Source organism: Mobula hypostoma, chromosome 12, assembly GCF_963921235.1.
Source record: "Mobula hypostoma chromosome 12, sMobHyp1.1, whole genome shotgun sequence".
NCBI lineage: Eukaryota > Metazoa > Chordata > Chondrichthyes > Myliobatiformes > Myliobatidae > Mobula > Mobula hypostoma.
Window position 1 is genome coordinate 42973374 of NC_086108.1, and position 26876 is coordinate 43000249.

The following is a 26876-nucleotide window of genomic DNA, read 5'->3' on the forward strand; positions in this document are numbered from 1 at the left end:
TGTCTAGGACAAGAGGATACAGCCTCAGGATAGAGGGGCACTATTTAAAATGGATGCAGAGAAATTTCTTCAGCCAGAGGGTGGTGGATTTGTTACCACAGGTAGCTGTGGAGGCCAGGTCATTGGATGTTTGTAAGGCAGATATTGATAGGTTCTTGATTGGACATGGCTTTCAAGAGTACGGGGAAAAGGCCAGGGAGTAGGGCTGAGGAGAGAAAAGGATCAGCCATGATCGAATGGTGGAGCAGACTCAATGGACCAAATGGCCTAATTCTGCTGCTATACCTTAAAGTCTTATGAAAAACAATTGTCATCCAGTTAATTTTAGTTGCCTGTCCATTTCCCTTTATTGATGCCTGACCTGCTGAGTTCCCTCCAGTGTTTTATGTGTTTTTCCAGACTCCTGCATCTGCAGTCTTCTGTCTCAGTCTACGTTGCCACCCTCTAAAACACACTGTCTTTGTTCCCCTGCCCCTCCTCAGTTCTGCAGTTTAAAATCTGTTTACTTGGTTTTCTAGTTCTGATGAAAGATCACTGATTTGAAATGTTATTTCCTACTTATCTTATCAGCAATACTGCCTGACCCACCCATAAAATTTTGTTTTAATTAAACATCATGCCAGATTTCTCTGTGCGTAAGGTAGCCTCGTTATATCCCTCCGATCAATTTTTACTTTTTTCCTTTCCCTCACAAATTTCTGAAATTGTCCCTCAATATTCTGAAATTTGTAATATTCATTACTCTTTGAGGAGGAAGAAATGAATGAGGAGCATATCAAGCTTGGATATGCTTTTACAGAGCTTCCTTGTAAAATGTTAGGTAATGTAGGAAGCAATAAGCTTTTTCTTAAACAAATTATCTCGCTTTCTGTGGTCTGAACTATGGCAACAGTGTCTTAAATATAAAAGCAGGGAATTGAAAAGTGGGTAAATCTTTCTGCAATTATCGGAGGCTTTGTTAAAGTTACATCTCTAACATTCTATGCAGTTTTGGTCTAGGTTGTATTTCAAGTCAGAGCAGTGTAAGTTTATTGTAATTATTGTCACCAGTGGAGTGCCTCAGGGATCTGTTCTGGGACCCTTACTCTTCGTGATTTGTATAAATGACCTGGATGAGGAAGTGGAGGGATGGGTTAGTAAGTTTGCTGATGACACAAAGATTGGAGGTGTTGTGGATAGTGTGGAGGGCTGTCAGAGGTTACAGCGGGACATTGATAGGATACAAAACTGGGCTGAGGAGTGGCAGATGGAGTTCAACCCAGATAAGTGTGAAGTGGTTCATTTTGGTAAGTCAAATATGATGGCAGAATATAGTATTAATGGTAAGACTCTTGGCAGTGTGGAGGATCAGAGGGATCTTAGGGTCTGAGTCCATAGGACACTCAAAGCAGCTACACAGGTTGACTCTGTGGTTAAGATGGCGTACGGTATATTGGCCTTCATCAATCGTGGAATTGGATTTAGGAGCCGAGAGGTAATGTTGCAGCTATATAGGACCCTGGTCAGACCACACTTGGAGTACTGTGCGCAGTTCTGGTCACCTCACTACAGAAAGGATGTGGAAGCCGTAGAAAGGGTGCAGAGGAGATTTATGAGGATGTTGCGGGGAGCATGCCTTATGAGAACAGGTTGAGTGAATTCGGCCTTTTCTCCTTGGAGCGGCAGAGGATGAGAGGTGACCTGATAGAGGTGTATAAGATGATGAGAGGCACTGATCATGTGGATAGTCAGAGGCTTTTTCCCAGGGCTGAAATTCAAAAGATTCAAAAAGATTCAAAAAACTTTATTGTCATTCTAACCATACATCAGCTCTGCAGGGCAGAATAAGACTGTGTTTCTCAGGGGCAGTGCAATCATAACATAACAAACGCAACACTAAATAATAAACATAACAATAAATAGTAAAACACAACAGCCACATGTCAGTTAAGATCATTTATAAGTGCCCAGTGCAAGTTAAAAGTGTCCAAAGCAGAGTCAGGTGGAGCAGCAATTTAGCAGTCTGACTGCCTGTGGGAGGAAGCTGTTTAGTAGCCTTGTGGTTTTAGTTTTGATGCTCCTGTAACGTTTGCCTGATGGCAGAAGGACAACCAGTTCATGGAGAGGGTGTGAGGGGTCTTTAATGATGTACCGTGTCTTTTGGAGGCATCGACTCTGAAAGAGGTCTTGGACAGAAGGTAGGAGATCCCAGTAACCTTCCCTGCTCCCCTAATCACCCTCTGCAAGGATTTTTTGTCGACAGCACTGCAGCTGGAGTACCAGGTTGTGATGCAAAAGGTCAGCACACTCTCAACCACGCCTCTGTAGAATGTAGTTAAGACGTTAGTGGGGAGTGATGCTTGTTTAAGCTTTCTCAGAAAGTGCAATCTCTGCTGGGCCTATTTCACAATCCCAGTGGTGTTCCTGGACCAGGTGAGATTGTCCGAGATCTGCACCCCAAGGAACTTGATGTTTTCCACTCTCTCCACTGTGGAGCCGCTGATGCTGAGGGGTGTGTGCTCAAGCTGAGACCGTCTGAAATCGACGATCATCTCCTTGTTTTTGGTGACATTAAGCATCAAGTTGTTATCCCTGCACCAGCTCTCTAGGTGTTTGACCTCCTCCCTGTACATAGTTTCATCATTTTTGCTGATGAGCCCCACCACTGTGGTATCATCTGCAAATTTAATGATCAGGTTCTCCTTGAATCTGGCTGCACAGTCATGTGTTAGCAGTGTAAACAGCAATGGGCTAAGCACACAGCCTCGTGGGGATCCAGTGCTCAGTGTGATGGAGTCAGAGATGTTCCTGCCAACTCGGACTGACTGTGGTCTCTCTGTCAAGAAATCCAGAATCCAGCGACACATGGCAGTGCTAAGGCCAAGCAGCGACAGTTTCTACACTAGTCTCTGCGGGATGATGGTATTGAACGCTGAACTGAAATCAATGTGCAGGATTCTGGCATAAGTGTCTTTGTTGTTCAAGTGAGAGAGAACTGTGTGCAGTGTGGTGGATATTGCGTCCTCCGTAGAGCGATTTGGATGATAAGCATACTGTAGAGGATCCAGTGATGAGGGGAGGCTGGCTGTGATATGAGGCTTGACAAGCTGTTCAAAACATTTCATCACTATGGGGGTCAGGGCAACGGGTCGGTAATCACTCAGACAGGCTACAACTGATTTCTTTGCTACAGGGGTGATTGTGGAGGTTCTGAAGCATCTGGGGACAATAGCTTGACTAAGGGAGATGTTGAAAATGGTTGCCACAAGAGGACACAGGTTTCAGGTGCTGGGGAGTAGGTACAGAGTAGATGTCAGGGGTAAGTTTTTTTTACTCGAAGAGCAGTGAGTGCGTGGAATGGGCTGCAGAAATGGTGGTGGAGGCGGATACGATAGGATCTTTTAAGAGACTTTTAGATAGGTACATGGAACTTAGTAAAATAGGGGGCTATAGGTAAGCCTAGTAATTTCTAAGGTAGGGACATGTTTGGCACAACTCTGTGGGTCGAAGGGCCTGTATTGTGCTGTATGTTTTCTATATTTCTATTTGGATGAGGTCTGTCTCCTGATGTAATATCAAGCAAGGGTGTTCTATACATGTGTTTAGGAGAGCAAACAGTCTCATTAAGACAGTTATTTAAGATTCAGAAAGGGTTTATTTTCATGGGTGTATTTGTTGCAGGTAGAGATGCCATTTAATGCCCAACTCTTAACGTCTCTGAACTATGTGTTCAAAGGGCCATTTGGAAGGGAAATTGAATCAAGAATCTGTCTGCTGAAACCCATAGTATGGAATTGGCAAGGACAGCAGATATTCTACCTTGAAGGGCATTAATGAAATAATTTTTTTGACGACAATGTAATTTCATTATTGTCATATGCAAGCTGTTTGGTTATAGTGAATTAGGACAGTGGTTCTCAATGGGGGCTATTTGCCCCCCCCCTCCCCAGGGCCATGTCTGTTTGTAGGGACCACAATAAAAGTACAAGAAACTGGCGGCCACTGGAGTATCTGAATGGGCCATGATAAGTTTACTGTTTTAAAGAAATATTAGTAAAATATAAAAATAAAAAAGTAATATGTAATTTATTTGAAACCTTTAATGAAATGAATGGGAAAATATGCTAGATGATGCAAATGAAGCAGCAAACAGCTTTGTGTTTGTGTGTGCGTGCTCACATACTCATGAGCGGGGTGGGGGGGAGAGGGGTTTGGTGCGGCACATCAATCGTTATCTCTGCCCCTGCTTGATTACCATTCACACTCTGCAGGGGAGCCCACAGGACCCTGCTCCACATCCCCAAATCACAAACTGCAGATTGGGCAGGGTTGTCTACATCAAGGCTAATACTGACTGTACAGCAAGAGGCTGGTTCTCTTTGCTTTTCACTGACCTGTGTGTATTGTAATACTTAAAACATGACATGATGGCTGCAAATGAAGAAGACCTTGAATGGCTACTTATGTTTTGTAAATCCAAAACACAAAACTAATTGAAAGAAAAACTTGGAGACCTGTACAAGCATGTACTTTTGACAATCCTGCATCACCCTCATCAGATTTTTCATCAACATCATGCAGATTAGTGCTCTTTTTGAAAGTTCAATGAAACTTTTTATCCTTTTCTCTTCCCTGTTCAGTCTATTTATTTTTGTTTGGCCAGGCAAGTTTCTGTTTAGATGTTGCAATTTTGTTCACGCTCACTTTCGTTCCTGACTGTAACTCAATTGCATCTGCCTGCTGTTTCCATTGCTTTTTTCATAGTCATAGTCATAGTCATACTTTATTGATCCCGGGGGAAATTGATTTTTGTTACAGTTGCACCATAAATAGTAAATAGTAATAGACCCATAAATAATTAATAGTTAAGTAGTTTAAAATGTAAGTTGTACCTCTTTAAAATAGGAGCCATTTAATGCTTTCTTGTGGGATTCCACAAACTATGATTTCTTAGTACAGGTTACCCCCACTATCCAAAAGTAGAGCGTTCCTATGAAACCGTTCGTAAGCGGAAATGGCGTAAAGCGAAGAAGCAATTACCATTAATTTATATAGGAAAATTTTTTGAGTGTTCCCAGACCCAAAAAATAACCTGCCAAATCATACCAAATAGCACATAAAACCTAAAATAACACTAACATATAGTAAAAGCAGGAATGATATGATAAATGCATAGCCTATATAAAGTAGAAATAATGTATGTACGGTGTAGTTTCACTTAACAGAATCGGGAAGATTTAGCCAAAACCGATTTGTAGAAAAAAAGCAGCATATACATGCATGCGCACACACCTGCCCGCGTGAGGCTTCACGGTCATGGTGGTCTTTCTCGGGGTAAACACAAGTTTAAAGCGGGCGTCTTTTTTCATAAAAGTGAAAATCCTCTTTCGGTTAGTGAAAACAGGTACTAATGTAGGTCTTTCGTAAAAGTGAAGTGCGTAAAGTGAGGTGCGTAAAGCAAACGTTTGTAAAGCGGGGAACACTATCACTAAACTGACAATGCTCAGACAATCTATTCAATTCAGCCACATACGCTAAAATGGACCTCCCTTCCTTTTGATTCTGTTGATGAAACACGAAGCATTCTGAACCTAACAATGGCTTCAGTTGTAGGGTGTTCCTACATTACTTTCATGAAGCTCATTTCAGCTGCTTTGGTTGAGCAGTTAAACTTCTAAGCAAACTATGTTCTTCCACCCAATGCAGTGTGCAAAACTGGCAGTTATTTCTTATTGGCTATTTCATTTGCTTCAAAATACTGCTCCATTTGCTCAGTATACAATATCCAACTATTTGTTATGCAATTGAATGTGTCTATGTTTCCATTTTTGCCATTTTAAATTTATGATTATCAATCACTTTTTAAAATTCTAACATTTGCTGCACTTCTGCAGGTAGGTAGTTGACTTGAATTTGCTTAAAACTTCCTCATCATCACTTATGTTTTGTAACTCCAAGACGTAAAACTAATTGAAAGAAAAGCATGGGGAGACCAGGACGTGCATGTACTTTTTTTATGCTTTAAGCAAAGCACACTGTTATGATGTGGCTTGATGATGTATGCCTTTCATGTACTTTTACATATAACTCACAATGCATTATGTAAACAACAAAGTAAGCTTAATCAAACAATATGTTAGCACGGTGACAAGAATACACATAGATTAAGATGTAGCTGTCCTGTGCTGGCACCAGTGGGATCAGCAGTTGGTCTGCCACCTGTCTTCAGGAGAGAGGGAGATAAGGAAAACAATGGAGCAGCATTTGGAGATGTTAATGAAGGGGAAGGAGAGCTGTCAAGATCGGCTTCCCCCTTGAACCCTGAACTGTTTGAAGTGATGCACAGGTGATACCCCAGCAGGGGGATAAAAAGGGACAGGTTCGCTAAGGCAGCACACACACGACACCCGAGGTAACAAGACCCTGGAAGCGGTGCGTCTCTCACAAGTCAGTGGGAAGTACTGGGCCATAGACGCACAGGGTGGAAAGGCACGATTGGCGGGAACCTGGTGTGTGTCCACCCTTGCCTGGGTGCCAGGTTCACCGCAGGGAAATGATCGTATCTGGAAATGGAGGGGTCACGGTCGGTTACCTCAGATGACATCACAAAGGACTCGCCCGAAAGCTGACTGTGAAGATCTGTGTGGAAGCCTTGAATATTCATTCGTTTTGCTCTCTCTCTCCTCCCCCCCACTGTCCATCGCCACGGCAGCGATTACTGCGAACTGAACTGAACTAAATTGAACTGAACTTTGCGTCACATTGAAACTGGTCATTTACCCCTAGACAACGATAGAGCTTGATTGATCCTGTTATCTGAATTCTGTGTACATGTATGTTTATCATTGCTGAACTGTTGCATTCATTATCCTTTTGATTAGAGTACTGTGTTGCTTGTTTCTTTAATAAAACCTTCTTAGTTCTAGTAATCCAGACTCCAACTGAGTGATCCATTTCTGCTGGTTTGGCAACCCAGTTACGGGGTACGTAACAGCACTCACACAAAATGCTGGTGGAACACAGCAGGCCAGGCAGCATCTACAGGAATAAGTACAGTCGACGTCTCAGCCTGAGACGTCGACTGTACTTATTCCTATAGATGCTGCCTGGCCTGCTGCGTTCCACCAGCATTTTGTGTGTGTTGCTTGAATTTCCAGCATCTGCAGATTTCCTCGTGAATATGTTAGCACTATTGCTTAGATATTACTGAAATATTAAATATACAACACTACTAATGCATACGGATGTCCGAAGATTATCAAAAGATAATTGTCTTCATTGCTTTGTTGTACTTTGGTATAGTATTGCAGCATTTCTAAGTGATAAGCAGCTTGGAGAAAAAATTGTCACTGCAAAGTCTGACATTTTACCAGTCAGAGTCATGAAACAGTTACAAGAAAAAAAACTACAATCTCATATCACGCAGCAAGGGTATTACTGCTTTCCTGGGAAAACTCACTTTTCAGCAGCAATATTGGAAGTTCTGAGTTTATGCAATTTCCTTCACTGGCCACTCTTAAAGTAGAATTGCAAGATGATGATCTGATTGTAGTATTATAATAATAATAAGTACTTTATTGATTCTGAGTTGGAAATGATTTCATTTGAAACAACTCCACACTAATATGGAATTTTGGTTCCGATTCCTGCTGGAATTGCATATTCCAGATTGTTGGTAGATTCATTTAGGGTGAATGTGTATAATGTTGACACTACGTTGCAAGAAAGTCTTATTGAGCTGCAGAGTGATATAACAGCTCAAGCAAAACTCAAATGCAGCAAGTAAAATTTCTGGGTAACTTGTGATATTCAAATTAAGTTTACAGAGTCTGGGAGAAAACTGATTTGTTTTTAGTTGGATTTCCCACCTCTTATCCAGTTGAATGTGGTTTTAGTCAAGCTCTTCGTCTGCTACCAAAAGCTCACAATTGTCTTCATGTTGTGAAAAGAGGTGATCTTCAATTATGTTTATCCAAGTTGCAACTAGTTATTCAAAAACTCACGTTTGCATCAGACACCAGGATTTATAAATGTATTATAAATTAAATTATCCTATTCAGAGCTTTGAAATAGCTTTATTTTTTTCATATATACCTGTAATGTATTTAACATCTAGTATTTATAACATATTAAAACAAATGTTGACTGTATATTAGAATAATTAGAACAGTTGACAAAAAAAATTAACAACTAATAGTGACTATGGAAGGTGTAGATCTCTCTCTCACACACTCTCACACTCTGACACTCTCACTCACATTTTTTTATATATATACCCAATTTGTGTACCTGCTCATTTCATGTACTGCGCAACTTCTTTTCCCCATTCTTTTATGAATAGGGCTTCTTGTAATGTCAAACACTAAACCAAGATGAAACAAATATATGAATTGCAGAGCTCCACAGAAATATAGTGATAGCTAAGATATTAACAAGATTATAGCCTATCACTACATTACAGTGTATAACTGGTACAATAAAACATATAATACTTAATTTAATAAGTATTGCACAGTTGCACTCACTAATTATCATAAAATATAATTACCAAGCAAGTAAAGAAAAAGACGGTAATCATGTATTTTACCAATTTAAAAGTAATTACCTACTTACCAAATGCCACCAATGAGAAGTTTCACAATCTCCACAAAGGGTCAGGCGTAATATGTGTTCGTGAATCTGAAGCAACTCTTGTCCTGGTGTCACCTGCTGCTCTGTGGTTCCGCAGCCATGATGTGAACTACAGAAGGTCCATGTAGTTTAACAAACGTAAGTGCTGATACATGACTTATGAGAATTCTTGAGCGTGTTGTTGTTATCAAGTTCATGTGACTGAATCCTTCCTCACACTTGGCGGTACTGATAGGAATAACTTGTGAACAGCTCAGTAATGGGGGTAAATCTTGGGGGATCCGGTATCCACAATCCTCCACATAATCTCTGAAGGCATTTATTACAGAGGAAGAAGAAAGCTTAACCCTCTTATGAGAGATGATATTGCAGCTTCTCCATAATTAGGCGATATTTCAGCAGGGCAGATATTTTTATCAAGGACACACATTTCATTTAGCAGGGATTCATACATACTTTGAGGTTTAGAAGTTTGAGAACCTTTCAAGGATGTTGCCATGAACATATGGTGCTGCAAATTGTTTATAAGACTAGTAAGAAACTGTAGATAATTAATGGAGACAATTTTGTTGTTACTTGTTAAGGTAATTTCTCCAAACTTCCCCTTTTCAACTGCCTCTTGAGCTTCTAATTTTTGTACCAGGTTGCTCTTTCAGTCCATGCAGTGATCTTATGCTCCATTGGATCAGTTTGTCTACATAAACAATCGTAGTAGTGCACTTCTGTAAACACTCTGACAATAAACCAAGTTCATACAACGTGTCATACATTAGAGCTAAGTCCAATAGAATCTGTTTTGAAGAGAGTCTTTTCAACAGATCTTCATAGGTTTTTCTGTCACTCCCAGATCTTGTTTCATCCTTCATTGCTTTTTCAAAATGAAAATACAGTGCTTCATAATTTTGCCACTCTGCTGAAACTGTTCAAAACGAGCTAGCTACCCACCTGGTGCCCAGAACACGGCCTATTTTGCAAATTTGTTGTTCTAGTTGAGAGGCCTATTCAGACAATTCCTTTTGATTTAGAGGTGATCTACTATAAACAGAGTACAATTTGTCCATAAATGATTGAAAATGATTTAGTCCATGACCTTCTCTCACCGAATCACCTACTGCAAGTTCTAATCTGTGATTAAGACAGTGCCAAATTATCACATCAGGGTAATGTTCCTTGAGAATTGTAGCAACACCAGATTTGACACCAAGCATTACGCTCGCCCCATCACTAGCAAATGCTACAAGGTTCTGTTTCAGGTAAGAGTCATCAAACCCATGGTTATTGAGACAGTTCAATAGATGCTTAGCAATAGTTGCAGCTTTCTGATCAGGCAGTTCAATTAGATCTGAAAACATAAAATGGGGATCACCTTCCTTATCACTTTAACATTTCAAATAAACTATTAGGGTGGTCTTAATGCTCAGGCTTGTTGATTCATCAGTGAGAACAGAAAACTTGCCATTTATCTGCTTGATATGCTGGCAAATTTTCTTTTTCATATTAACGGCTATGTGATTAATTATCTGTGTAGCACTAGTGCGGGAATGCAGTCCAATTCCAATGTCAATACCTTTTTTTTTAGAAGTTCCAATAACCCAAAGTGATCAGAGTCTGTCATTCTGAGCTAAATAATATGCAGAACAAAAAATTTACCAAGTTGCCTTTGGATGTGAAGCATTCATGGTGTCACATAATTTTCCAAGAGCATCTTCACTAGCTATATTTTCAACACTTAGAGCAGCAGTGTGAGCTTTTGATAGTTTGTGATCAACAATTATTTTTCAGAGAGACTTCAAGCGTGTACTTTGATTGGCTCCATAATAGGAAACTTGGTACATCTGCCATACCGATTCTCCCGTGATCTTTAAGTTCTTGAGGCTGTAGCGCTTTACATAGCTAGCCAGCCATCCCTTACTAGCCTTAAACTCCTTCCTCTCGCTCTTCTCAACCCCCTCACAGTAGTGCTCATAGAGGCTAAGTGCTTTTTCACGCATAATTTTGCCATGAACAGGGGTATGCTTATGTGATATGTCCTCTAGCTTAATGCTTTCTCAGTCTTTGCAAGCACTTTATCATGAACCAGAGAGACCATTTTTGCTGTTGTCTGGGTAGCACTAACACTTCCACGAATTTCGGCTTCTTTCTGCTTTATTGTGCGAATGCTCAGTTCTTTCCTACCAACTTACGGCCCACTTCGGCAAGCAACATGCCACTTTTCAAAGGATCTAAGATTTTTATTTTCTCGGCGAATGATGCTCAAACAATGAGTGCTGGAGAGAGACTGAGGATCTGTGAAATGGCGGGAGGCTACAGCAGTGTATGCTGGGGCAATGGGTCGAGCAAGCAGGAATTTCACAAAACAGTCACAGCTCCAGGATTTCACTAAAAACGATCGAATATCCTAATATTATTAGTGGTATTTTCCCCACCAGCCTCCATCCCCTCTCCCCAACCCCCGCTTCTGTAAAATTCCCTCTATTTAATATGCGGTCGCTGTTAAATTCCCCGCCTGTTTATTTTGACTTTTTTTTACAGAGGTGCTGGAGCGGGGCTCCGGTGAGCTCCAGCAGCACTGCACCCCTGTCTGGTCCTAACCAACAAAAGGCTGACTTTATATATAATTTCCTTGCATTTAAATGTATGCGCAATTTCTAAATATTTCATTCTGTTTCAGGCTTTACCACTATTCTAATTTTTATTTCGTATTTTGCTTAATGTTTTAAGAAAGTAAGTGAAATGTTTCTTTTCATTTTTGTTGGATACAAATTATTTTCTTACACTGGTTCCTTTACAGGAACAGGCATCAAGGGAAAAAAAAACTTGCCAAAGCTCTAAATGACAGCTTCCTTCAGAGCAACAAAGTACTGTGGCATCACCATTAATAAATGTTAAGTCAATTTCCCAAACCTTGATTTATTTTTAAAAAGCACAAACCTGAAGACAATATGAATTTAAAAAGTGCTTCATATTAATTTACCTGTAAATATATCAGCAAATGATTTAAAATTCTCGGAATCTCACTTTGTATCCATTTGTCACGTGATCATCAAAGACAAAACAATGCAGTACAACTAATGAAAGGTAATCTACCTGAAATGTAAATGTTTCTCTTTCTGTAGCTGCTGCTTGATCTGAATGCTTGCAGCATTTGTATTTATTTTTACAACTTGATAGTTACTTTATAACACTGCAGTCTGGCTAATGGATGCATGTACTGGACTGGAAGTTTGAAAGTTGCATGGTCAAAGGAGTGTTATATACCCTGAGAACTGCAGGATTTTGCTTTTAACAGGTAATACTTTATACTTTATAGTCGCCAAACAATTGGTACAATCATCACAGCGATATTTGATTCTGCGCTTCACACTCCCTGGATTACAAATATTAAATATTATAAATATTTAAAATAGTTAAAATTAGTAAATATTAAAATTTAAATTATAAATCATAAATAGAAAATAGAAAAATGGGAAGTAAGGTAGTGCAAAAAAAAAACTGAGAGGCAGGTCTGGATATTTGCAGAATATAATAGGAGAAACTTTCAATCATAGTAACAGTCCAATAGTCAGAGTACTGAGTTTTCTCCCTGCATCTCTGACTTAAAACATATTTAAATAAATAGATGTCCAGCCGGATATCATTTAGATATCCCTGCAGTGAAATTGAAGATTTAAATTAGGACATGTTTGACCAAATGCCCTTCCTTAGCTGCACTAACCTTATTTACTCTTTCTGGTTTACTTTGAGATCTTTAATATTAGTATCTAAACATATTGGAAAGATTTTCTGTTAAGAACTCAAGTCCAAAGCTAAACATCAATTGAAATATGTTTCTTTTTAACTTTGCAGGAAAGTGAGAATAAAATATGGAGTGCAATTTGAAATATATTTCGCTGGGAGTTTTAGTATTTCAGACAACCAGTCTTGTTTTGACTATGCGTTACTCACGGACTTTCAAAGAAGAAGGACCCCGTTACCTAGCTTCAACTGCAGTGGTCATTGCTGAGATGATGAAGATTGCAGCATGTCTTCTATTAGTTTTTAAAGATGCTAGTATGTACACTACTTTAGAATCCTCTCTTGTTTAAAGTTGTGAGAAATCTTTATTTAACCATTGTGAATGAGATGACATAATGGAATGTCATTTGTAAATGCTGATGTGATTTTGAAAGCAACGCACACAACGTGCTGGAGGAACTCAGCAGGCCAGGCAACATCTATGGAAAAGAGTAAACAGTCAACGTTTGGGGCTGAGACCCTTCATCAGTGTCCTTTTCCAAGATGCTGCCTGGCCTGCTGAGTTCTTCCAGCATTTTGTTTTTTTTTGTGTGTGTGTATACGCGTGTGTGCGCGCGGCTTGGGTTTCTAGTATCTGCAGACTTTCTCTTGGTTGTGATGCAAACTTTCAAAGTAAATGGCTTTCTTTAACTGAATGTCAGCTATCCCAATAAATAGGTTTTAGGAGAGCAGAGTGAATATAAAAAAAATTCCACTTGAATTGCCAATTCTAGACGGTGAAAGCTGTGAACTCTACTCATTTATATAGTGCTTTGAAAAAGTATTCAGCCCTCATGACTATTTTCACATTTTACTGGCTCATTTTCTGAATTTAAAATATGTTGAAGTAGGGTTTTTTGAGTTAATCTATAAAACATTGTGCATAATGTCAAATCAAAAGAGATTCCAAAACATGTCAGCAACTAAAAATTAAAAACCAAAATTGTGAGGCCAAAACAGTGTTCATCCCCTTTGTAATTACCACACCAACTTTCCTCAGGTACAATACTGTTTATTACCTTACCAACTCACCCAAGTTGTTGATGTAGAAAATTGGAGCATCGCCGTCTTCAATGAATTCATAGGAATAAATACCCCTTCTCTCTAAGGTCCAACGATACTGTAGAATTTCAACAGACCAAGCCAACTTAAGATAAAAGAGCATTCAAGACAAGTCAAGGAAATAATATTAGAGAGGTGCAAATCTGAGCAAGCATACAAGTCTTTCTCAAAGGAACTAACATACCTCTGAGCTCAGCGCAGTACATGGTGGAAGTGGGGGGAAAAATATGAAACCATCGCCACACTGACTAGGTCAGGCAGCCCCTCCAAAACTAGTTGCTGGAGAATGGCACATGTAAGAGAGGCTGCTGTGGCACCAACAGTCACTCTGCGTGAGCTGCAGAAGTCCATGGCTGCAACGGGAAATGAAGTTCATGGCTCCACAGTCTCCAAGGCCTTGCACAAAATGGATATTTATGGAAAAAGTGGCAAGGAAGGTCCCCTGGCTAACAAAGCAAAAGCATCATTTAGAAAACGCTGTAAAGATGTGGAAGAAGGTCTTGTCAAATGAAACTAAAGTGGAACTCGTTGGTTTTGACATTAAGTGGTACATGTGGCGTAGATCTGATAGCAGTGCATCTGCTAGTTAAAACCATCCCTACTGCAAAGTCAGGTGAAGGTAGCAACATGCTGTGGGAATGCTTTTCAGCAGTAGGGACTGGAAATCTGGCCAGGGTTAATGAGAAGACAAATGCTGCAAAATACTAAGAGATCCTGGATTGAAAACCTGCTCACCTCTACCAGAAAGCTTAAACTGGGGGGGGGAGGTTCACTTTCAGCAGAACAACAACCCAAAGCACGCTGCCAGAGCAACCATGGAGTGGTTTCAAATGAAGAAAATTTTATGTCCTTAAGTGCCCTAGTCAGAACCCGATCGAACATCTCTGGTAAAACTTCAAGATTGCTGTCTGCCACAGCTTGTCAACTAACCTAGCACAGTTTGGGCAATTTAGCAGGAGAAAAATGCAAATTTTGCTCCATCACATTGTGCAAAGTTGAGAGACTTATCCAAAAAGACTACTTATTGTAATAGCTGCGAGAGGTGGTTCAACTCAGTTCTGAGCAAAGGGGGATAAATATTTTTGAACTACTGACACTTCATTTTTTTAATGTTTAGTTTTTCATGCTTTACTATTTCCCTGTTTTTTTTTGGCTGGGGGGTCTCTACTGTGAAAAGAGCATGTGATTCACAAATAAAAGTTCTCAGTTAAGTTGATCAAAATCCCTCATCTTATACGAACAAAAGGTTGGGGCTGAATACTTTTTCAAGGCATCATATGTTTTCTGCTTTGATGGAACCTTTACTCTCAACACTTTATCCATTTGTTCACTATTTTAATATGTAAATTGAAGGAAAATGATAAAAGTAATCCATGTTTCAGAAATGAGAATATGAATTTAACAAAGAAAGGAAAACTAATAAAGCATCTGCTGTATAAACACATAATTGAATTTAGTTAATCACTTTCATTTTCCATTTTCTAGTGCTAAGATTTGTACATTTTGATCAGTAAACTGCAGTTTTATAATTTTGTGCTTATTTTTCTCTTAGGTTATAGCATTCAAGAATTGCGTAGATTATTACAAGCTGAAATTATTAACAAACCAATGGAGACATTAAAACTTGCCATTCCTTCTGGAATATACACCCTTCAGAACAATCTCCTTTATATAGCATTATCCAATTTAGATGCAGCTACTTATCAGGTATAATAGTCTTTTTTTTGTTTTCAGGCACTACAATTTTTCTCCTGTTATAGCCCTAACTTAAGGAATTTTGGTAGTGTATAAAGGCATGTCTTTGTGGATGAAAATATTTTACTTTTTTTTAACTGTTCTTTGAAATTTCTCATGGGCTGCATCTTTCCAAGATAAAAATTATATTGCAAGGTAGTTAACTGCATGTTAGCTATTTGAATATGGAAACAAATTGAAACTTTTTAGCAAGACATGGCAAGTAACAGAATTTTAGAGGTGTGTTATTTACTATTCAGCACTATCAACTTGCGATTGTACAGTACTTTTAACCTAGTAAAATATTGAGGTGCTTCATTAAGAAGTGACGTTTGACATTGCTGCATAAGATGTTAGGGAAGATAAGAGCCAAGTTTAAGGATGGCCTCCCAAGAAGGTGGGGAGGATTAAAGGAAAAGTAGTAGGGTGAAAGAGAAAAGGGGCAATGATTTCTGGAGAGAATTCCTGAACTTAGATCTTGGTTATTTATAGCCTAGCAGTGATGAAGCAGCTTAAAACTGGGGATGTGCAAGGATACAAAATTGAAAAATTTCAGGGATCTGAGGGATTTTGGGATGAATGAAGTCGAAGGGTGAAGTCACAGTGATTTGAATACGAAGAAGAGAATTCTTAAATGAAGGCACTGATGTAAATCTAGTATAATTTTGCATTATTTCCTGTGTCCAGAATAGATTTGATACAGAAAAGCATTGTTCCCTCAGTTGACATATAGGCAAATATTGGAACTGAAGTTTTTTTGGAAATGATTTGTAGATAGACTAATTAATTTATCTATACATATACAGTAAAGCTTACTTGGCAACATGTGGGTCTTCGAAAAGATGAATGGCCATATCTGAATAATGAATATAAATGTAGAGTGGATTTATGGATACTTTTAAGTAACTCTGTTATAATATTCCCCCCCTCCTCTTATACAGGTTACTTATCAGCTTAAAGTCCTCACCACAGCTTTCTTTTCTGTGACAATGCTTAGAAAAAACTTGAGTGTTTATCAGTGGCTCTCGCTTTTGACATTAATGGCTGGTGTTACACTTGTTCAGGTATGTGTAATGAAAAAAGGTTTTCTAATTTATAAATAATTATAAAATTTTAATTTGTATGCATGAGCTTTCAGCGGCAATTCAAATTTCAAAGGATTTGTTTCATTTCAGTCTAATGCTCTGCATTTCATTTTATGTATTTTAAAAGGTATGCAGATATACAATAAAGAATTTGTCTTAAAACCATAGATATTATGTATATGGAAATTTTATGAAGAGCTGCTAATTTTGTTTCAAGCTTACTCTTACTGTATGGAACTGGAAGATAGGTTAGAATGCATGCACAATTCATGTGAGGTATTCGACAAACGTTTGTAGCTAAAGCTTTCTTTGCTTTGAGTTTTTATGGCATACCAAACCTTTGTGACTTAGCTTTGGTTTTCTTTTTTTTTTGTGTGTACTGATTATTTGAGCAGGTCAAATAATCTTGAGCTGCACATCAAGATTATGAATCTACTCAATGGGTTTGGGTGAGATTGTATGGGCTGAAGCTATGCCACTATTAAAGGATCCTTTCAGGCAAGAATTCTTAATATGACTCTTGCCCATTTTTGCTACTAGATCTAGACTTAGTTTTTCTGGAGATGTCAGAATATCAACATGTGATTGAGTGTCTCCCTTTGTATGTTTTAGAATATAATACTGCTTTTTTTTGGGTGGGGATCTTAGCACTGGAATAAGACATTGAAATATTTGGTTAAAGACTCAATCATTTACAAGTTTCCAATGAATGTAGACTCCTGGTACAAGTTAAATATTATACTGATCTTTGTACTCGTCTGTGTTGTCACCATATGCAAAGTGAGAAGTCACTGAATAGTATTGTAAAAGCTGGGTGAGAGTTGGTTGCCATTTCGCATGAACTAAATGTCTTTTGGGGATATTGCTAACAATCCAAGTTGATCAGCTGTGTGGTATATCTGGAACTGTTACATCAGCATTCTTTTTATGGTAGACATTGAACCTCAGGCATCATACAAGTATTCTGTTATATGCTGTCTACCCCCTGAAAGTTTGCAGGATGTATAGGCTGAGGAAATGCAGGAGGTTGGGTGGCTAGGTAAATCCATCGCTTGTTGCATTCCCTTGAGGGACATTCATATAATTGCCTTCATTGATCTTTCCTGCTCACTGGTACTGGATGTTAGCAGTATAATTTAAACTATAGCTACTTCGTTAGTAGAAATCCTAAAAGATGATGTGAGATACCCACTTGACAAAGGTTTAAAGTAAATTTATTATCAAAATGCATGTGGCCATTTACAACTCTGAGATTCATTTTCTTATGGGCATACTCAATAAATCTGTAATAGAGTAATAACCATAAAATAATCAATCAATGATGGGGCAAGTGAAGTTTTCTCCTTTGGTTCAGCTTGATGGTTGAGGTGTCATAACTGTTCCTGAACCTGCTTGTGTGAGTCCTGAGGCTCCTGTACCCACTTCCTGACGCTGCTTTCCTGCGAAAAAGCTTTGTGTAGATGTGCTCAGCAGTGGGGAGGGCTTTACTTGTGATGGACTGGGTCTAATCCACTGCTTTTTGTAAGATTTTCCATTCAAGGACATTGGTGTTTCCATACCAGTTGTGAAGCAGCCAGTCAATATATTCTCTACAGAAGTTTGCCAGAGTTGTAGACGTCATGCCAAATCTTCACAACCTCCAAAGGAAGTGGAGGCACTGCCGTGCTTTCTTCATAAATGCATTTGTGTGCCAGGCCCAGGATTGTCGAAAATAATAACACGCAGGAATTTAAAGTTGCTGATCCTCTCTACCTCTGATCCCTTATTGAGGACTGGTTCATGGACATCTTGTTTCCTCGGCCTGAAATCAATAATCAGCTCCTTGGTCTTGCTGACATTGAGTAAGAGGTTGTTGTTATGGCACCACTCAGCAAGGTTTTCAATCTCCCTTCTGTATGCTGATTCATCACTATCTTTGATTCAGCCTATGACAGTGGCATCATCAAACTTGAATATGGCATTGAAGCTGTGCTTAGCCACGCAGTCATAACTATAAAGCCAGTAGAGCGGGGCTAAGCACACAGCTACACCTGTGCTGATGAAAATTGTGGAGATGTTGTCAATCTGAGCTGCCTTGGGGTCTACAAGTGAGGAAATAATACCTCCTTGTGCAATTAGATACTAAGACCAAGGTCTTGAAGCTTGTTGATTAGTTTTGAGTGGTTGATAGTATTGAATCCTGGCCGTAATCGATTTTTAAAGGAAGTATCATGATGCATGCATCTTTGTTGCACAGATGTTCAAGGGTTGAGTGAAGAGCCAATGAAATGGCATCTGCTGTGGACCTGTTGCTCTGGTAGGCAAATTGGAACAGATCAAAGTCACTTCCCAGGCAGGAATTGGTATGTTTCATCAGCAACCTCTCAAAACCCTTCATCACTGTGGTTATAATTGCTACTGGATGATAGTCATTGAGACAGGTTGCCACATTCTCCTTAGGCCCCAGTATTATTGAAGCCTGCTTGAGGTAGGTGGATACCTCAGACTGGCAAAGTGAGAGGTTAAAGATCTCAGTGAACACTCCGCACAGGTCTTTTGTACTTGGCCAGGTACCCTATCAGATGTATGCTTTTCATGGGGTCACCCTCCTGAAGACTGCTTGCACATTGGCCTCAGACTGAAATCGCAGTGGGAGTTTCTTCATGTTTTTGACAGTCAAAGACAGTGCAGAAGGCACCAAGCTCATCTGAAAGCGAAGCCCTGTTGTCGACTATGTAGCCTGATTTAACTTTATAAGGGGTAATACTATTCAAACCCTGCCACAACTGTCAAGCATCCTTCAGTGATTCAACCTCAGTCCAGAATTGCCATTTTGACTGTGAGATTACTTTCTGGAGATTGTCCTGGACCTCTTGTAACTTTCTCAGTTATTAAACTTAAATGTCTCCGAACTGGTCCTCAGCAGACTGCAGATCTCATGGTTCATCCATTGCCTTCTGGTTGGTGAAGACAATGATTTTATGGAGACATAATCATCTGCAGCTGTTTTAATAAAGTCTGTGACAACTATGGTCTATTCACTCAGATCCACAGATGAGTTCTTAAATACAACCCAATCCATTGCCGTTCCTCTTCCTCCCACGACCCCCTCTAGGTGTCCTAATCTCTGGACCTTTTTGAGGGAGAGTACTGAGGGAGTGTCTCACTGTCAGAGGGACGGTACTGAGGGAGTGTCACACGGACAGTACTGAGGGAGTGTCTGCCTGTTGTAGGTAGAAGGATAGCCAAGTGATCAGATTTACCAAAATGAGTACTGTGCATAGAATGGTGGGCATTCCTTATCTTAACATACCAGTGGTTTAATGTTGGGACCTCTGATGCTACAGGTTGTCTGCTGATGGTAATTGGGCAGGGTTTTCTTCAAACAAGCCTGTTTGAAGTCCCATCTATGATTTGAAATGTGTCTAGATGGACTATTTCTTGTGTGGAGACTGCATTATACAATATCTCAAGTGTTTGATTATAGTCGGCCACTGGTGGTATATAAATTGCGGTCAGGATTATGGAGGTGAGATCCCTAGGTAAATAGAATAAACAGCATTTGACCGATTGGTGTTCAAGGTCAGAGTTTGAGAAAGCTGCCACATCGGAGCACCACCAACAGTTTATCATGAAAAACACGCTTCACCTTTTGCCTTTTCTCAATCAGCAGTTCAGTCCATTCTGTGATTCAAGAAGCCTCTGGGCTCTATCTGGCATGCTGGGAGAAAAGCACATCTTATTCAAATATAGAATGCAACAATCTCTCATTTTCCCTCCCAAACAGCAATCTTGCCATCAGGTCCTTGGTTTTGTTATCCAGTGACTGCACGTTTGCTGACAAGGTGCTGGGTAGAGAGGTCCTCATCCGTCTGTGTTTCAGCCTGCCTTGGGCCACCTCCCTTGCCTCGCTGCTGGCCATGGTGATGAACTTCTGTCCGTTTAAAAGTACTGTACCTGCTTGGTCTGCCAAGTCCTTCAGAAGGTCGTGAAATCTCCAGATCATTAAGTTGATTTAAAAGTACATTGGCTAAAGGGAAATTGCATGCTGCTGATTGTAGTGAGAGTAGTTCAAAAGAGGTATACTTAGAAGTACTGTACATAGCCTGTAAAACATCGCCATGGTTCCCTGGCACCATCTTGAAACGGATGGACTTACTGAGCTTACTGGCTGCTTTAAATTTGTGTTCTCTAGTATTTTTACTCTGGTGATAACCTGTCTATGATGTAATGGAAGCAGAATGCTTTTGGTTTAAACAACCAAATGTATACTCTTTTTGGGAAAAATAATATAGACATCATGGATATTTGTAGGTTAAGTTCATTTCTTAACAAAATGAAGCATGTATTCTAAAAAAGCGAGTTATTTCACGGGGTCTGTTTCTTCCGTATGACCATTTGGTCTACCACAGCCATACTGACTATTTGTCCATGCACACTAATCACATTTGCCTGCATTAGAATCATATCCTTGCCTGCCATGCCTATTTAGGTGCCTGTTCATTAACTTTCCTGGTACAGGGAAACAGATACATGGATTCGGTAAGTGGGACAGAAGACAGTGATTGTGAGTAAGCATGTTAACTATTTATTTAAAAGACAAACAGTGAAACACTCAACCAAACATCTAAGTCAAAGGAATACTTACCTAAACCTCCTACGTTGCAAGACTACGACACTAAACCTTCAGTAACCCTTCAAGCTAAACTCAGTTACAGATACTTGTCTAAACCGAGCGCGTGAAGTGGCAGGACAGATCACACTAAACATACACACTTTGAAACATACTTAACTAAAGTGTGTACAAGGGACCTCTGCATTGCAGCATATCTACCACTGTCTACTGTTTCCACGGTAACTATCATCTACCTGGACCATGGCGACACAATTAAGAGTCCACATGGTTTACCATGCACTAGATTTAAATCCTACTGATTTAAATCATCAGCTAAACAAAAGTTAGAGGGAGTGGCTACAATGCTCCTTACACGGGCCAGTCCCACCTACCATGGGGGACTGGCTTTGGATGAGCAGGTAAGTTAAGACTCTTACTGCAACAGTTCCTTTGTGCTCTATCATTTACTTTATATGTCTTACCCTTATTTGACTTCCCAAATTCCGTCACCTTGCTCTTGGAGTTAAACTCATTAATGCAGCAATGTAAGTTCAATGGAGAAAATTGCTTTAGAATTTCACAAGAACATTATCAAATAAAATTTTAATCTGAGCCACATGGGAAGGTTTTAGAACGTGCTGAAAAGAGTCAAAGCAAAGAAAAACTGCAAAAGCAAAAATTCTGCTACATCACCTAACATAACCAAATTAGCATCTCAGTGAATGTTCGTCTCTTCACAATGCTTTTTATGAGTTTTTCCAGCATGGTTTTTATTGGTCTGATTACAAGTTGGTTTCAAGTTCCTCCAGCAGATTGTTGCTCCAGATTGCAGATACACAGTATCCTGGGTATCCAAAATCTTTTTAATTTGTCCATTGTAATATATGGGAATAGTCATAATCATACTTTATTGATCCCAGGGGGAAATTGGTTTTCATTACAGTTACACCATAAGTAATAAATTGTAATAGAACCATAAATAGTTAAATAGTAATATGTAAATTATGCCAGTAAGTTATGAGGTAAGTCCAGGACCAGCCTATCGGCACAGGATGTCTGACTCTCCAAGGGAGGAGTTGTAAAGTTTGATGGCCACAGGCAGGAATGACTTCCTATGACACTCTGTGTTGCATCTCGGTGGAATGAGTCTCTGGCTGAATGTACTCCTGTGCCCAACCAGTACATTATGTAGTGGATGGGAGACATTGACCAAGATGGCATGCAACTTAGTCAGCATCCTCTTTTCAGACACCACCGTGAGAGAGTTCAGTTCCACACCCACAACAAAGTGGCCATTCAACTTCATTCACGATATACATGCTGTGACATGCAACAAAGAACATCATTCAACAATTATAATGAATAAAGAATTGTATAGGAATATAGTTAAAAGTACAGATATGGAAGAAGTGTGCAAAAATGCATAAATATCAGCATGTATTTATAACGTAAACAGCATTATATAAAGTGGTTTGTAGTGTTTACAGTGCAGTTACTGAAGTAATAAGTAACGTGGGATGGGGGGGTTGACACTAACGAGAATGGTTGTTCAGATGAGCTGCCGGGGGAAGAAACTTTTAAGATGGCAATATTGTTACTTTAGTAGCCCTATAGCATTTACCAGAAAGGAGCTTTTGGAAAAGGCAGTTTTCTGGGTTGATAGTGTCCACGATGATTTTTCTCCTGCCTGCTTTTTTCTGGACACATATAAGCCGTGTAGTGAAGGTGGACTATAGTTCGTGACTTTTTCTGCTGTCCTTGATAGATCACTGTAATTTTCTCTGTACACTCTCAACAATCCTGTATTCCCTTCATGTACTTAGAGGAAAAAAAAATCTGTTCTATTTTAGTGGCCAACAGACCCTCCAGAGGAACTGAAGAAAGAGATCTCTGCAGGTTCTCAGTTTGTGGGTTTAATAGCAGTACTCAGTGCTTGTTTTTCCAGTGGATTTGCCGGAGTCTATTTTGAGAAGATCTTGAAAGGGACAAAACAATCAGTTTGGATTAGAAACATTCAATTAGGTGAGTAAAATGACTCTCTTTTGATACTTCTACCAATAGATGCACTTATAAAAAAGCAAAATAGTGGAACTACTTGACACATATCATAAGCACAAGATTCTGCAGGTGCTGGAAATCTAGGTTGTTAAATGCTAGAGGAACTCAGCAAGTCAGGCTGCATCTCTGGAGGGGAATAAACAGTCAATGTTTCAGGCTGAGACCCATCAGGAGTAGAGAGGAAGAATCGACTATTCCTCTCCATAGCTAGTACCTGACTGCTGAGTTAGTCCAGCATTTTGTGTGTGTTGCTCTTGGCTCATATCAATTTTCTTTTATTTGCATCTTTTGCCAATATTGATCTGGACAGTAGATTTGAGTTTAGCAAAATAAAATGTACTAAAGGAAGAGTTGCACCCTATTCATAAAACCAAATCCCAGTTTATTTTAATCGATGTAAGTGGTTCCCCTTGATATTCCCACCACCTCCTCGGTTATACCCAGTGCCCATCAACTGCCACTTCAGTGCTCTAAACTAATAAAATATGTAAACAAGCAATCATTAATATAAAAGCTGTAATGATTCCCCTCCACTGATGTAGCCTACCCCTGCACAGAGTATCCCTGTGGCCATCCCCCTCAACAACAGGTATATCACTTTGATTACTGTGGGAGGGTGAGGGGGTTTGACCTAACAGGAAAGTCACAGTGCACTGACTCATGGTTCTCTGGCACTGAGTCTGGCCCTGTGACTCGGAAGGGGAGAGAAGAGGTGAGATATAGTGATAAAGGATTCGCAAGTTAGGGGAACAGAAGTGAGGTTCTGTGGGTGAGAATGAGATTTCCAGATGGTATATTATTTCCTGGTGCCAGTGTCTGGATCGAGTCCTCTGCATTCTCAGTGGTAGGGTGAACAACCAGATGTTCTGGTTCATGTAGATACCAATGACAAGTGATGAGGTTCTACAGAGGAAGTTCAAGGAGTTAGGTGCTAAGTTAAAGGGCAGAACCTCCAGGCTTGTGATCTCAGGATTGCTGCCCATGTCACGTGCTAGTGAGGCCAGAACTAGGAAGATTATACAGTTTAATATGTGGCTAAGGAGTTGGTGTAGGAGGGAGGGCTTCAGAATTTCAGATCACTGGGCTCTCAGATGAAGTCAGGAATCAGAAGATTGAGCTTGGTGGACTATTGTCCTGAGCTGCATATATTTCAAAACAAGAAGTGTTGAAGGAAAGGCGGATGAGCTCCAAGCATTGATAACACATGAAATTATGAGACTTGGTTGGAGGAGGGGCAGGACTGGCAGGCAGCTCAGTATTCCGGGGTTCCGTTGTTTTGGATGTGACAGAGCAGGAAGGATTAAAGGAGGAGCGGTGGCATTACTAGTCAGGAAAAATGTCACAACAGTGCTCGACAGACTGGAGAACACCTTTAGTGAGGTGTTATGGGCAGAACTGAGAAATAAGGAAGGTATGACCGACCATGTTAAAGCGCCCAAACCATCCAACAGTCCAAGGGATTTAGAGGAACAAACCACCCAATATATTACAAACCTCCCAACAGTCCAAGGGATTTAGAGGAACAAATTTGTAGATAGATCGCAGACTATTACAAGGAACAAGGTTGTTATAGTAGGTGATTTTAACTTTCCACATATTGACTGGGACTCGCACACTGTCAAAGGACTAGGTGGGATAGAGTTTGTCAAGTGTGTTCAGGGAAGTTTCCTTAATCAGTATGTAGAAGTCCCAATGAGATACTGGATCTGCCATTCGGGAATGAAGCAGGGCAGGTGACAGAATTTTGTGCTGGAGAACACTTTGCATCCAGTGACCAAAGGCCTTTAGTTCTAAGGTAAATATGCAAAAAGATAAGTCTGCTCTGTGAGTTGAGATTCTAAACTGGAGAAAGGCCAATTTTGATAGTATCAGAAATGACCAGGCAAGTGTGGACTGGGACGAGCTGTTTTCTGACAAAGGTATACTTGGTAAGTGGGAGGCCTTCACAAGTGAAATTTTGAGAGTTCAAAGTCTGTATGTGCCTGTCAGAATAAAAGGTAAAGATAATAGTTAGGGAACCTTGGTTTTCAAGAGATATTGAGGTCCTAGTTAAGAGAAAATAGGAGGTGCATAGGAGGGATAAGCAGGTAGGAACAAATGAGAAGCTTATGAAGTATAAGAAATGCAAGAGACCTCTTAAGAAAGAAATCAGGAGGGCTAAAAGAAGGCATGAAGTTGCTCTGGTAGACAAGGTGAAGGGTAATCCTAAGGGATTCTACAGATATTTTAAGAGCAAAACAATTGCAGTGGCACAAAATTGGTCCCCTGGAAGAGCAGAATGGTAATCCACTATAGAGCCAAAACTGATGGAGGAGATCTTAGTTTTTTTGCAACTATATTTACTCAGGGGATGCATACAGAGTCTGTAGAAGTTGACAACGCTTTGCCTCACTTCATGGACCCTGTACAGAGGAGGAGGTATTTGCTATCTTGCAGCAAATTGGGGTGGATAAATCTCCAGGGCCTGACAAGTTGTTCCCTCAGACCCAATAGGAGACAAATTTAGAAATTGCTGGGATACTTAAAGCTTTCTTGTACTCAAGAATAGCAGAGGTACTTAAATCATTCTTAGTGAAGAGAGATGTACCAGAGGATTGTAGAATAGCCATTATTGTTCCACTGTTTAAGAAAGGCTCTAAACATAAACCAGGAAATTATAGGCCAGTGGTCTGACATCAGTTGTGGGAAAGTTGTATGAAGATATTCCAAGAGACAGGATGTGCAAGCTTTTGGATAGACGTAGACTGATATGCTGTAGTCCACAAGGTCATGTCTAACCAATCTTATAGAGTTTTTGGAGGAAGTTACCAGGAAAGTAGATGAAGGCAAGGCAGTGGATGTTGTCTGCATGGACTTCAGTAAGGCATTTGACAAGGTCCTGCATGTTCAGGAAGGTTCAGTTGCTTGGTATTCAAGATGAGGTAGTAAATTGAATTAGACATTGGCTTTGTGAAAGAAGCCAAAGAGTGGTAGAAGATGGTTTCCTCTGATGGGTGATGTGCCGCAGGGATTGGTGGTGGGTCAAATTTGTGGATGACACCAAGATTGGAGGTGTAGTGGACAGCGATGAGGGCTATCATGCTTGCAGAGGGAACTGCATCAGCTGAAAAAAATGGCAGATGAAATTTAAGGTGTTGCACTTCAGTAGGACCAAACAGGGTATGTCTTACTCAGTGAATGGCAGGGCACTGAGGAGTGTGTGGAACAAAGGGATCTAGGAATGTAGGCCCATAATTTGTTGAAAGCAGCATACAGGTAGGGTTGTAAAGAAAGCTTTTGGCACCTTGGTCTTCATAAATCAATGTACTGAGTACAAGAGATGGGATGTTTTGTTGAAGTTGTTTCAGACATTAGTGAGGCATAATTTGGAGTATTGTGTGCAGTTTTGATCACCTACCTACAGGAAAAATGTAAATACGATCGAAAGAGTACAGAGAAAATTTAAAAAGGATGTTGCTGGGTATGGAGGATCTAAGTTGTAAGGAAATATTGAATAATTTAGGACTTTATTCCTCAAATATAGAAGACTGAGAGGAGATTAGACTGAGGGGTATAAATAGGGTAAATGCAAACAGGCTTGTTCCACTGAGGTAGGATGGGACTACGACCAGAGGTTAAAGGTGAAAAGTTTTAGGGGAACATGAGGGGAATTTTCACTACAGAAGGTCATGAGAATGTGGAGTGAGCTGCCAGCACGAGTGATGCATGTGAGCTCAATTTCAACAGGTGAAGTTTGGATAGGTGCATGGATAGTAGGGCTATGGAGGGTTATGGCCTGGTGCATGTCAATGGGAGTAGGCAGTTTAAGTGTTTTGCACAGACCAGATGGGCTGAAGGGCCTGTTTTTGTGCTGTACTTGTCTATGACCCGATGAAGGGTCCCAAAACATGATCTACTTAAGAAAGATAAAATATACAGGTTAAAGATGACATTCCCTTACATTTGGGAAATAAACTTAA

At 39.9% G+C, this 26876-nt stretch overlaps 1 protein-coding gene across 4 annotated transcripts in view; it reads left to right on the top strand.

Annotated features, from left to right (window-relative positions):
- The window catches only part of LOC134354731 (UDP-N-acetylglucosamine transporter-like), a 70651-nt gene that overhangs the window by 24141 nt on the left and 19634 nt on the right, over positions 1-26876 (top strand). For all 4 annotated transcript variants that reach the window (XM_063063916.1, XM_063063919.1, XM_063063917.1 and 1 more), the window contains exons 2-5: positions 12457-12660; positions 14999-15153; positions 16122-16244; positions 22710-22881. In XM_063063916.1, coding sequence (XP_062919986.1) covers positions 12474-12660; positions 14999-15153; positions 16122-16244; positions 22710-22881 — 637 coding nt within the window. In that variant the 5' untranslated portion in view covers positions 12457-12473. The remainder of the gene's footprint in view (positions 1-12456; positions 12661-14998; positions 15154-16121; positions 16245-22709; positions 22882-26876) is intronic.